General features: G+C 47.1%; 1 protein-coding gene across 2 annotated transcripts; it reads right to left on the bottom strand.

Annotated features, from left to right (window-relative positions):
* Positions 1–8,730: 8,730 nt before the first annotated feature.
* LOC128939022 (cytochrome c oxidase assembly protein COX20, mitochondrial) lies at positions 8,731–11,804 on the bottom strand. Of its 2 annotated transcripts, none has more exons than XM_054279738.1 (4): positions 11,729–11,804; positions 10,131–10,245; positions 9,927–9,990; positions 8,731–9,474 (listed from the first exon to the last, which is right to left on the bottom strand). In XM_054279738.1, the coding sequence occupies exons 1-4, from the start codon at positions 11,759–11,761 to the stop codon at positions 9,333–9,335; spliced, it is 354 nt and encodes a 117-aa protein (XP_054135713.1). In that variant the 5' UTR covers positions 11,762–11,804; the 3' UTR covers positions 8,731–9,332. The 2 variants fall into 2 exon arrangements, with proteins under 2 accessions (XP_054135713.1, XP_054135712.1); XM_054279737.1 differs by lacking the exon at positions 11,729–11,804 and adding an exon at positions 10,537–11,026.
* Positions 11,805–12,365: the final 561 nt, after the last annotated feature.

Genomic DNA, 12,365 nt, shown 5'->3' with positions numbered 1-12,365 from the left:
ACCTCACCCAGCCATCCTTCGGCGGGGGCCGTGCGGCCGGGCTGCAGGCTCAAGGCAGGGCTGCGCTGCGTATCCCGGGAGGAAGCGCCCGCTTAGCAACCAAACAAACTCCGGCTGTATTGCTGCCTCTGCTGGTTACAGTCGCTAGGATACACGCTGTGTACCTGGAGGTGCTTCCCCGACACGCCACGCTCTTGGCGAGGGCGGTGTCCTGCGTGAGAGGACTTTGTAAACAGCTGCGGGACATCAGGGCCAGGCTTTGGTTCTGCGGTGGCTTTTGGGATCCCTGTCCCCACACCCGCGCTGCTGTCGGGAGCCGGCTTTTCCAGGCGCTGGGCTGCTTCCCCGGCTGCACCGGGAGGAGCCGGCAGTGCTGCCGCCTGTGTGCGGTGCTCGGTGTGAGTCGCACCTGCACGGGAGCTCCTTTCAGTGCCTACCGCAGGACAGCCCAGCAGCGAGGAGAGTTTTAGACGCTGTGCCCACTTTTTGTGATAGTGGAATGAATTAAATCAGTCTTCTGGCTACATCCTTGCAGTCCAAGCCAGTTGCATTGAAAGAAAAATTCTTACTTATGATGTAAGCCACTATTTTCTTTTTCCCTGCAACACTCCAAGCCCTGCTTTTAATAGAAATAGGTGATGAAGTCATATTTTAAGATTAGGAAGTTTCTTTGTCCATGACCTTTTGAAAAACTAGGCCAGTGCTTTCTAACAGGGCAACCTCAGGCAAAGCCACAAGAAATCAAACTGAGCTGCAGAGACATGAAATACTTTGACACTTCTGCAGATGTTAGCTGCCAGGGGCTGGGCTTTCCCAAGCAGAGAAGCGTGCACACACTGTATTTGTGAACTAGCAAGGGAGGAGTAAGTACAGCTGGAGACAACTTGGCCCAAAGCACTGTGGAGGATGGGGAAAGCTCCAGGGTGTCAGAAAAAGCTGCTGAGGAGCAAGTGAAACCCAGAGGAGCAGCTTTGTAACTCAGATGTGTAACAGCCTGGCTGTGGTGAAGTTAGAGCAGCGCCTCTCTCATGCACATCCTCATCCCAGGCAAAGCCCCCATGCAGGTGGAGAGGGGAGGAGGCCTTCTCTTTGAACAATGACAGAGCAGTGGTTAGTTTTGTGCAGCTTTTCTGCTTTGCTAGGCATCAGCCATCTCCTCCAGCACAGAAGGCCTCTCCAGAGCCAGCCCTTACAGGGAACCGGCTGAAATCAGGACTTGGCCAGCAATTCATTACTTTGGATGTGACTCTTGCCTTATTTTGTCTTTCTGCCAGTACTGGGAGTGGCAGGAGGATTCAGCTATGTTGGTTGCTATGTAAACTTAGCTGTAGCTTAAAAGAGATGCTCAATGTTTAACATGTTGTCAACATCAATAGCAAAAACAAAGGCAAGTGTAAAAAACCTAGAAATATAATTACTTGTGGGTGACTTGACATGCAAGTGTTACTTTAGAACAAGTTTTTGTTATCTCTTCTGGTTTAGTAGACGATCTTTGATCTACTAAGTACTTTTGGTCCTAGAACTGTGGGTAAGACATAGAGATGGGGGAAAGAATGAGTAAGTCTTGAACGAGGTATTTACTTGTAATATCTTTTTCTGAAAGAAGTGACACTTGGGGTTTGCTCACATTTGGGGTTTGCTGAGAAACAAGAGTGAGGAAAGTTGAGCTACCAGAGGTGAGTCCACACGCAGCATCACATGCAGGTTGTGAGCAGCACGGCTGTGTACCCAAAGCCTGGCACCTCCACACGCTGCACACTTTCTCTTCTCTGCTAAGTGCTCCCTGCTCCTGCCACAGCACCTGCAGTGCTGTGGGGCCTCCCACCCAGCCTTGGAGTACTGCATTGGAGAGAACAATTCCTGGAGGCAAAAAGGGATGCTCTTCAAAAAGGCTGTCCTCTGCATGGCACTGGGCTTTTCCTGCCTTGGGTTTTGCAGATTCTCTGTGTCTCTGTAGGCTGCAGACTCACAGAGATTTGCTTCTGGACATGGAGTCCATCCTCCCACTTGTGACAGGACTGGCATCTGTGCTCAGGTCAGCTGGGGCTTTGTCTAGAGATGCCTGAAAACCTGCAGAGGGTGGAAATTACCTGGCCTCTCTGGCCTGCCCAGTGCACTGTCCTCAGAGTAAACCAGGCCTGTCTTCCTGCCTGGCCTGGAGCCCCCAAGCTGGAGTTTGTGGCCATTGCCCCTGCCCCATCTCCTGCAGCTACCGGGAGATGTTTGGCTCCATCTTTTTAACTGTCCTGCAGGTAATACTTGGCTCTTATTAGTTCACCCCACAGACTAAATCCAGCTCCTTCCACTGTCTTTCCAGAGGGCAGGCCTGAAGCTCCATGGACACCTTAGGAGCCCATCACTGGAGTCTCCACATTTTTTTGACATCCTTGTTGAGCAAGAAGCCCAAAGCTGGGCAGCAATATTAGATGCACTGCTCAGCAGTGTCAGTACTGGTGGATAAGTGCACCTCTGCATTCACTGACCACATATTTCACGATGGAGCCCGGACTGCAGGCTGACTTATGTGCAGAGAGAGCGCTCTCCTGGCCCACATTCAACTTGGCAACCACTATAAGTCCCATCCTGTTCAGCAGGGCTGTGATTCAGCTAACTGCTTCCCAGCCTCTAGTGGACACCCCAACAGGCAAGCAGCTGCCCTATAAACAACAACAACAATAAAATCTAATCTATTGTTAAATAGTGAGACAAGCACCTCAAAAAAAAACCCCATTAGCTGTAAATTACTTGTGCAAATTAAATGTCTTGTGTGTTTGCCCTGTTTAGTCTGAGAGACCTTGCAGAAAGCAGCTGTGAGAGTTCAGTTCACTAAGAATTGCTTCAATACTTAAGTATCAGTGAACACAACATTTAAATGTCACCATCTGGGCATTTGGATCCCAGACCTAGGATATTCCATCAATCACACCTTTTGCATGAACTTGCCTGCCCCGCTGTTACAAGGAGAAGAATCTCCTGTGTGGAGCAGAGCCCACCAAGCATCACCAGCTGCCAAAACTCGAGATGACTGCCTGCTTCCCGTATGTGGCTGCAAGAGGAGCCGCTTCCTCCGAAGGAAAGGAGCGGGGAGCAATCACTGGGATCCAGTGCTCCAGTCCGCAGGGCTGCACGCCCAGCCCAGCCCCGCTCGGCACTGAGAAAACGCCACAGTCCGCTCGGCGATGGAGAAGCTGGTGGAGGCCGGGAGACACTTCCTGACAACCAGCGGCTCCCGGACATTCCTGGGAGGAGGGGGCTGCTGCTGCTGCTGCTGCTGCTTCGGCGGCTGCGTTGGCACAGCCCCAGGATATTTATGTGCCTCCACAGCCTGGCAGCCGGCCAGCCCCTTTTCATTTTTTTTCCTTTAAGGAAACACCCGCAGAAGCGAAATGAGAGACTCCAACGGTTTCTTTCAGCAGATTCTCAGCAGACAATGAAGGAAAGTTTTCAGGAATGATCTTGTTTTTATAGGTACTTACTGCCTTGAAAGGTCCATTATTTACCAAGTCCAAGTATCCTTCTCTAGTTCCAGAACAATCCAGGGAAGATTACAGTGCTGGAAGCAACTGAAGGGCTGGTGGGGGAAGGGAGGGAGTGCATGGGCTCCTCCTCGGATGGTGGCTGTGTTCCAGTTAGCATGGATCCCACACGAGGCCGTCACTAGAGGGACCGTGCTGCCGCTATATCATTACCTGAACCTCTCTGAATTTTTCCGGTTTGGTGCCATACCAGGAGTGTGTGACTTCACACCGAGCTGTGGTTTGTGGCATCTCAGAGCACTCCCGAGGCGTGTGGCTGCACGTGTGTGTGCACAGAGCCATGTGAGGGGGCGTCCCTGGCTCTGCTGGGACCAGCAGTGCTCCGAGGGAGCGGCTGCCCGGCCATCTGCTCGGGGGCCACTCTGTGACCCACTTAGGTGCTCTTAGATAAGGCTCCTGTGTGGGTGACAGAGATGTACAGACTGAGGGATGGTGTCCCCAGCAGAAGGATGAATGGTGACAGAGAAATTTCTGAGTAGAAATTAATGCTGACTGGCTTTCGGGAAGGAGAGGGCTGTTGTTCATGTTAGTGGCTGTAAGAAGCCCTCTGTGGTTCTGCTTCAAGGGGACCTTGTGAGGTTTAGGTCTCATGAAGAAGAATGTGACACTGGGATACTATCAGAGCTAAGAAACCGAGTCAAACAAGTTCTGTCATGGCCTCCCAGTGCTGCCTCAGGACAGCCCTCAAGGGCTTTAAATATTGGGTGAAAGCTTTATCAGCACGGCATGTAACAATCACTGGTAGCTCCAGATTTCTTTGGGGGGGTCTGAACAGGGTACTTTTCCCTGTGTTTTGGGGAACAGGCTGTTACAATTTTTTTTTGCTCTGTATTTGCTATGTGAAGGACTCCTGCAACAGGCATTTGTGGAAATGTATCAGTCCAGTAATAAACCGGTTAATGGCTTTTCATCTTCAGAGATATTGCCACTATCTCAGCCAGAGCCTGAACGTTTCCTGAAAGGGAGGGGTATTAGCTTCCCTTTAATTGCTTAAGTAACATAAAGAGCAATGGCAGGTGGGCTGCATCTCCCATCCTGTTTCCACAGCATCTGTGCAGTTTCACAGCGATGACATGGTGGAGAAAGATCTCTCACTGTGGCCACCTGGCAAAGGTAAAGGTGGTGAGATCTCTTGACCTGGATGGCAGAAAGCATGAATGTCAGCCAGAGCTGTAAAGCTTGTAAGTGAACTCCAAAGGCCTGCCATGCATGTGTATGCAGGACTGAAGAGCAAGATGTGTCATGGATAAAAGCACACTGTGAGCACCAGAGTTATCCCAAGCCATTTGCTATCAATAGGAGAGATGAGGATCTGTTGTCTAGGGAGAAAACTCACATTGGCTGAGAGCACACCTGCTGCTCTTTGTTACAGCATTTGACAAAATAAACAAGGAGTTTAAAAAATATGCAAAGCATGTGCTTCCTTCTCTCCAGAGCAGGATAAGGGGGAATCTTTGTTTCTGTTCGCTAGATGACCACTCAATACAATCTGGGTATTTCTGGCCAGTCTAAAGAGAACAATCCATGGTACATTTTAGGTACTGCCAGAGGGCTCCTGGCATGTTCAGGAGAGTTGAGGGTTTTGACGCACTCTTGCCCATGACAGATGACAGAAGCTGGCAGGATTAAAATAGCCTCAGAACAAACTGCTCTTAATCTTGAAAACAAGCAGACATAAGGATGCCGTGACCTATTCCTGCAGGAACAGGCAGATTGACCCCCTGCTGGATGGCTCTCAGGCAAACTATGAACTCAAGCAGGAAAAAACCAAAGGAGTGTGTGAAAAAGAGGGGACCTATCTTTAGTCAGGGTGCTGTTAGCCATGAACAAAAGTCTGAGTTCTCCTCAAACTGTCATCCAAGGTTCTACCTCTCATTACCCTCCTCCTCCATCCCCCTTTGAAGGTTTAGCAGCTGTACGTGCTTAATGTAATACTTTCATTTTAAATGTAATAAAGTTATCTGTTCCAAGGCCTTGAGTCACATTGACTAAAACTCAGTTCCACTTCTGATATGGAATTAGTTCTTACTTCTTCACTTATGGGAAAAAAACAATCAAAAATCATCTTCTTGAGCATCTGAATATACTGTAAAAGTTTGTTTTGATGAGTTTTCCAAGGCAAGAACAATGTATTTGTTTCAAGAGTTAAATGGAGGAAGCAAACAACTTTCATGGGTAACCACTGAGCTCTTGAGCTAAATGTCTGGATAGGAACAAGAGAAGTATGGGAATTAGTCTACTAAGCTGGAGAAAATATTTTGCTTGGGAGCTCATTAGAGCTGAATTCACACAGTACTTCATTGTTACCTGGATTGCTTATACCAGAAATAACAAACGTACTTCCTCCAAACCCAAATAAAAAACCCCTACCAAGAGCCAGGCTCAGTGACAAGAGATGACCTTTACTTTGCAGCACTCAAGGACGTGGGGTGGGCGGTGACACACAAAGGGTGGAAACCTGCAAAATGCAGAGAGGGCCAACATCTCCCTAAAATCTCTGCTTGGGTAAAGGGGTAAAGGGACAAGTTTGGGATGGCAGCTGTAATTGCCTGTGCTGTCACCTTCAGAAAAGTTCCTGGGTTTTGAGCCTGTTGCATCTGCCAGTGGCTGAAGGACATTTGCACCTGCGAGAGGCACCCACGGCACCCGATCGCACACAGCTCTGGGAATGGGGCTGGCAATGAACCTTGGATCTCCAGGTGCCTCCCACAGTGCCTCCCTTCCCGGAGGACCCGGAGGACACACCTTGCACAAGTGGCCGCTGCTGCAGTGCCAGGCGTGCGCTCCTGCTGGAGGAGGCTGCAAACGCCTTTTCCCAGTTCCGCTACTGCGGGGAACAGGAAGAGAAAGCTCTGGAGGAGCGATGGGGCCAGAAACTCAGCTCCCTGTTTTGCTGGTGGTTTAGGTTGCTTAAAGGAAGGATTTCCCTAACTTCAGGGATAAAAACTGCTTGTCAGTCACTGCTCAGTGACCAAGTAACGTAACTGTCGGTGAAATAAACAGGATTTAACAATTTTGTTTCAATTTGCTAAACTTCATTCTCCCCCTTTTTATGGTTTATTCTGAGGGGGCTGAAAACCAAACATCTTAAAAATTGTTATTTTTCTTTTCCATCCTAGTAACTGTCTGCTAAGTTTTAATTTATGCAAAGCAAAGCAAACACTATCATATCTGTCATTAGCTGCAATTCTTTTACATTTCAAGTATGATAATAAAATACAGAGGTGTGCTATACATTTCCACCAATGACTTAAGATTTATGAAATTAGCAGTAACAGATAAATAGGGATACAACTCACTAATTTAAAAAATATAGTTATGTCGTTGTTTTCAAATGTCAGAATTACTTAAATAACAGAAATTTTTGTTTTCTTGTCAATGTATCCTAATTTATGACAACCAACAGCTTTGAGATTTTTTTGTTTTATCCTGTCTCTCACTCTTTAATTGGGCTAACCCATCAGTCACTTTCAATTCACTCTCCATAGCTGGCACGGAAGCAGCTGGAGGCAGCACTTCAAGGAATTATGCCAGACTTTCCCCTGCATGTTTGACCATGAGCATTCTCCCCTCTGCTGTTGCAGCCCCCCTTTCACACCAACAGAGCCCTGCTCACTGCTTCCTTGTCTTATATCCCTGCCCTGCCCTGTTCGGAAAAGGCCTTGACTTTCAGTTAATTCCACCTCTAGTTTTAGTAAACACTGAAGCTCCAGTGTGCTGGCCAGGCTGCCTGCACATTGCATCTTCCCCAGTTTTTCTGTGAATATCTGGCATGCTCATTTGACACTCTGCACAGTGAAGCAAAAGCACTAGATGAGTTATCTATGCAATGCAGATACATCTAGCATTTCAGAGTTATTGCTGAAACTGTGGTTAAGCTGCTATTGGGCTAATATCCTTAAATACAGTAAATTATATGACACCAATTAACACCAGACAGGTTTTAATGCTGCAACTTTCCCCAGATTTTTTTTACTTACACAGTATCATAATGCTGCTTTTACTTTCTCACCAGTCACAGTATGTGTGTGTTTTGAAGGATGCAATTATGCACATGCTAACTTCTTTCCATTAGCACAAAACACTCTTCACTTCTCCCTCTACAGCTGCTCTTTGCCAAAGAGTAAATTTTCATCCCTGTGCTTTTGTTGCCCAAACCCCCAGCTGCCCTATGACCTTGCAGCCAAAGGACCCCCTGCTTAGGCTGCACTTTCTTTTCTTAGGTCAGACAGGAGAGAACTCAGCCATGTACTAAAACAGGAGCTGGTTAAGACCAGCTGCATGGCTCGCTCTGTTTCCCACTGCTGCTCCGAGGGCCTTACGAAGCAGCAGCTTCCAGCCCAAGGAGAAGAAGCCTCCCACAGCCCGGTGGCCCCCCAGCCAGCACAGAACCAGGGGAAACATTTTTCTCTTCTGAATTAGCTACCAATTAACTTCTCAGTTTGGAATTTGCAGTGACGACAGTAAGTGTTTCATTGCATTAATTCTTCTGAAGACTTTTTATATAAAATATTGAAGTCAATGTCCCCAATAAAATTTATCTTTGTTTCTCTCAGAACAAACATGAGGAATAGAGGGGCAAAAAGGAATTAGAGTATATAGGTTTGTTTTCTTCTTATAAGAAGCTAATCCACAGAGGGTAAAAGTTTAATTTCCTCAGTGTAAATAGCATGTTTGTTTAGTGCTCTAAAGTATATTTCCAAATAAATAAGTGGAGCAATACTGCTGTTTATATCTGGATTTTCAAACCTCCCTGCACCAATGTGAGTTAACAACAGATCACAAACTCTCTCAGACTAAGTACAGGCTGGGGGAAAAGGACTGGTTTTGCTTGGTGACATGCCTTTAGACCAGAAAGTGCTTACAGCATAATAGACCATAAATCATTATATGTAAAAATAAACACATTGTGTCACTCATGCAGGCAGAAGCAAGTGATGTCATCACTCATCTTTTTACCAATATGCTATTAGACCTAACACTGTATTTCCAAATAAGATGGTTTCCTTGACATTGTGTACTGATATTTCTTTTAACTGAAAAATCACTGTAGAACATGCCTTTAAAGAGAAAAATGAAAGAAAAAACAAGCACTGCTACTTACAAATAATGTAGATTATGATTCAACAAACAGTAGAGAAGTGTCTTAAGTCGTGAGATTTTTAATGAAGTAAAAAATTATTTAATTACAAAGTTTAGACTGCTCTGAAGTATGATTTTATTCCTAGTTTCAAACACAACAAAGATGGAAATCCTTCAGCTCCACAATGTATGTAAGTTATCTGGTTATCCTGCAGCTGAAATCTTACAAAGGCTGCTGACTATCATCCACTTTGCACAAGCAAAGCCTTCTCCTCCTGTTCAAACACTCCTGTTTCACAAACAGCACTGTTAATAATAGCACTGAAGGCTCAACAGGTGATGGAAATATTTTCCTGTATTTGAATGAGATGTAATTACAACTTTGCTAAAACAAACCAGGCTCTGTTTATAATGGAAGTTAAAGCAGTCCCAAATCACTGTTGTTAATCCTCTGAGACCCTGAAGAGAACACAGCAGCTCCCAGATGTTTGACAGGACGTCATTCCAAATGTCTGCAGTCACATACATACATACATGAAACAAAGCAAGGCTTGTACCGACTTAACAGATTCACTATGAATTTCCTGCTCAGATTTGCTAGGAAAACCATGATTTACCAGTTTTAGACACCTCACAGGCTTGCAGTGTAGACTGACTTTTTTCTGGACCACCTTTTCCCAAAGATGTATTAAACCACAACTCTTCCGGAGCAACCTATGAATCGCTTCTTTCACTGCCACTTTGTTTCTTTTCTGGATCAAGATAACTGCCTTCAAATAAAATTCTGTTTTTCATTCCTTCTTTAAGCATTCTTTGTCGGATCCTTTGCTGGGCCAAGTTGAACCTGCAGTAAAACCTAGGGGAGAGGATGAAAAGGAAACACAATTGCCTACTTTATATGAGTGGAAGAATCAAACCAGAGTCATTCAGGCAGCTGAAAAGTTGCAACCACATTGCTAGTAAAATTAAGTATGCTGCCTTTGGAATTAGGACAAGGATGGGGTATGAAAAGGAAAAAATAATTAAGAAAAATGGAAATAAGTGGGGGAATTGATAGCTTAGAATTCAAGAAACAATAGGAAATATTTTAAATATATATAAACATAAACATTCAAACACAGTGAAATGTTTTCCTTTAAAGAAGATAAGTATTTTGGGGAGAAGGAAGAGGATGCTTTGCTAGGCAGTTTTTAAAATGTGGTTTCAAAATCACCATGAAACACTGTTTCTGAAAACTGAAACACAGGGATCATGTTGTACCATTCAGTCAACATAGGCCTATCAAAATTGAAGAAGAATTTTACATACCAGTATCCTAACATTGTGCAAATATAGCTACCAACTGCAACATCACAAGATCTTTTAACTCTACCTGAAAGAAAACCAAAAAATCTTATGAAAAGTTAGAGAAAACAACTTGCATGACTTCCCATTATTAATAACACCTAACAACAAATAGAAGATTTTTTCTTGCAAATAAATATATAAAATCCAAAAGGTGTAAGTACTTACTAGTTGCTAAAAAATGTCCAAGACCCATAACTAAGGCCCCCAAGGAGCCATAGAGCACTGATTCTCGTGCACATGGGATATTTTTAACATCGAGAAATCCAAAGAGTTTAAAGGACTGTAAGACAAAACAAAACAAAAAAACCAACCATAAATTTAAAAAATCACTTCTGTAGAAGTCTATGATGCCAACTCAACTGTAAAACTGACTTGTTGTCTTAATAGTCAAGCATAACTAGTTTAGAACTTACTGTGTCCAGGGTTATAGATGACCAAAAGTGAACAGGTACAGATATATCAGGGATGTTTTTGGAAGAGTTAACTATTAATTTATATAATATAGTTTTGCACAAAACTCTTGATCCATCCTTTTCACTGAATATTACAAATTAACTACTTAATTTGTTACCTTTACATTCCCCAAAAAAAGAAGAGAGAAGACCCTTAAGAATCCAGGATTTTTGTTACATCGCAACAAAGAAGGAGGGCTACAATCAAGTATGCAGTTAGTCATGCCATGTAATTTTAGTACCTGAAGCAAGCAAATGTGATTTGAAAAAGTTAACTTACTGGAGAATGAGCATGTAGTAGAGAACCTAATACTGAATAAGAACATTTATAGACCTAACTAATTTATGACTTAACCCTATGTCTAGGCAGGGGCTGGGCACATGGGTCAGGGTCAAGGCGGCTGCCCCTCAGTAACCCCTGAACATTTTTCTGCTGCCAATCCTTTGGTCAGGGATGGTGTGAGAATACGTTTCAGTCTGTTGTGCTTAAACCATTAGAGCATGAAGAATCATGTGTGCAACTGTAGCAAAATTCATCAAAAGTGATTGCTTTATTTTGTTGTGAAGGTATTCCACTTGGTCAAAGTAGATTTTGAAGATGGAGTACTACAGTGCAGATGGAGTGCTACAGTGCTCAACTGCTTGTGGAGAGCTGACAACTCTGTGGGAGAAGTCATTGTGTCGCTGTGGTAATGGGGGTGGCAGACATGGAAATCCCCAGCGTTAGTTTTATCCACGTTCCCTCGGGACAGCCATCAGCTGTCCCTGTGTACAAGCGAGACAGAAAGGATGTGGTCTATGTTGGTCGAACCTCCTAATGAGTAATTTCAAGCGCTCTCACATGGAAGAAGTCACTTGATATGTTGCTGTTGTTGGCTAAGAAGGTATCCCTGCTACATCCAAGCAGCGTGATGCATCCTTTTAAAATAGCGTCTCACCTGCTGCCAGGCTGGGCATCATTTGTTATGTCTCTGACCACTGCTGACCAGCGGCCTCACGGACCCTCCGGCCTCAGCACCACGAGAAAGTCCCGGCGGAATCCGAGGGACACAGCTCACACCCAATCCCCGCCCGCCCCCGTGGCCCGGCAGAGCCCCAGCTGTGCCGCGCGTTTCCGTGAATTGTTCCCCAGCTATTTCCTCGGGCGCTGCAACAGCGGGGCGGGGCGGTGGGGGCACGGTCACCGCTGCTCTGCAATGACCTCCCGCGTCCCCAGCGCGGGGCTGCCGCGGCCAGCTCCGCCTCATCCTCCTCCTCATGCTCATCCTCATTCTCCTCCTGGCCCCTCGCCGCCCCCCCGCCCTCCATTACCTTCCCCGACTCAGAGTCGCCCTCGTCCGCCATGCCGCGGCAGCGCCTTCCCGCCCGCACCAGCGAGCCGGGGCTGCGCCCGCGTACAGAGCGGCGCCGAGGGGAGGCCGCTCCGCCCGCCCCGTCTCTATGGCGCCCGCGGAAGGGGCGGGGGCGGGCGCGTCGCCGCCATTTTAGGTCCCGGCGCCGAGCGAGATTCCAGCGCGAATCCTTTGTTCGGCGAAATGGGTCACGGCGCGGGGGGCGCGCGCGCGGGCACGCGGCCGGGGGGACGGGGCTCCGGCGCTCGCCCCGCCCCGCCCCGCCCCCGCCTCTCGCCGCCCGCCCCCTCCCCGCCGCGGGCGCGCGCCCGGGCCGGGCGGGGCTGAGGGCAGCGGCTGAGGGCGGCGCCGGGAATCCGCACGGATCACGGGAATCCGCACGGATCCCGCCGGGAACACGCGGCCGAGCCACGCTCCGGCATCCCGGGCGCCATAGGGGCCCTGCCGCGGTCGGGCCGAGCTCAGCTGTTCAAAGCTAAAAGAGAAAGGACGGGGCTGGGAGGTGCAAAGGCGCTCAGTGGGTAGCGCCTAGTGGGAGAAGGAGGTTACGGGATCCTTGGCGCCCCGTGGCCAGCCTGGTGGATGCGGGGATGTGT

Source organism: Melozone crissalis, unplaced genomic scaffold (genome assembly GCF_028551555.1).
Source record: "Melozone crissalis strain CALT ecotype California unplaced genomic scaffold, PUWL_Pcris_2 ptg000027l_1, whole genome shotgun sequence".
Classification (NCBI taxonomy): Eukaryota; Metazoa; Chordata; class Aves; order Passeriformes; family Passerellidae; genus Melozone; species Melozone crissalis.
This window is presented reverse-complemented; position numbering and strand designations above follow the sequence as displayed.

Bases quoted from the DNA above. Each gene is read 5' to 3' on its own strand.
- LOC128939022 (XM_054279737.1), bottom strand. From the start codon at position 10,743: ATGTTCTTATTCAGTATTAGGTTCTCTACTACATGCTCATTCTCCAGT. The intron at 9,991-10,130 runs GTAAGTACTTAC...GTTTTCTTTCAG, and splicing joins TGGACATTTTTTAGCAACTA to GTAGAGTTAAAAGATCTTGT. The intron at 9,475-9,926 runs GTATGTAAAATT...CCTCTCCCCTAG, and splicing joins TGCACAATGTTAGGATACTG to GTTTTACTGCAGGTTCAACT.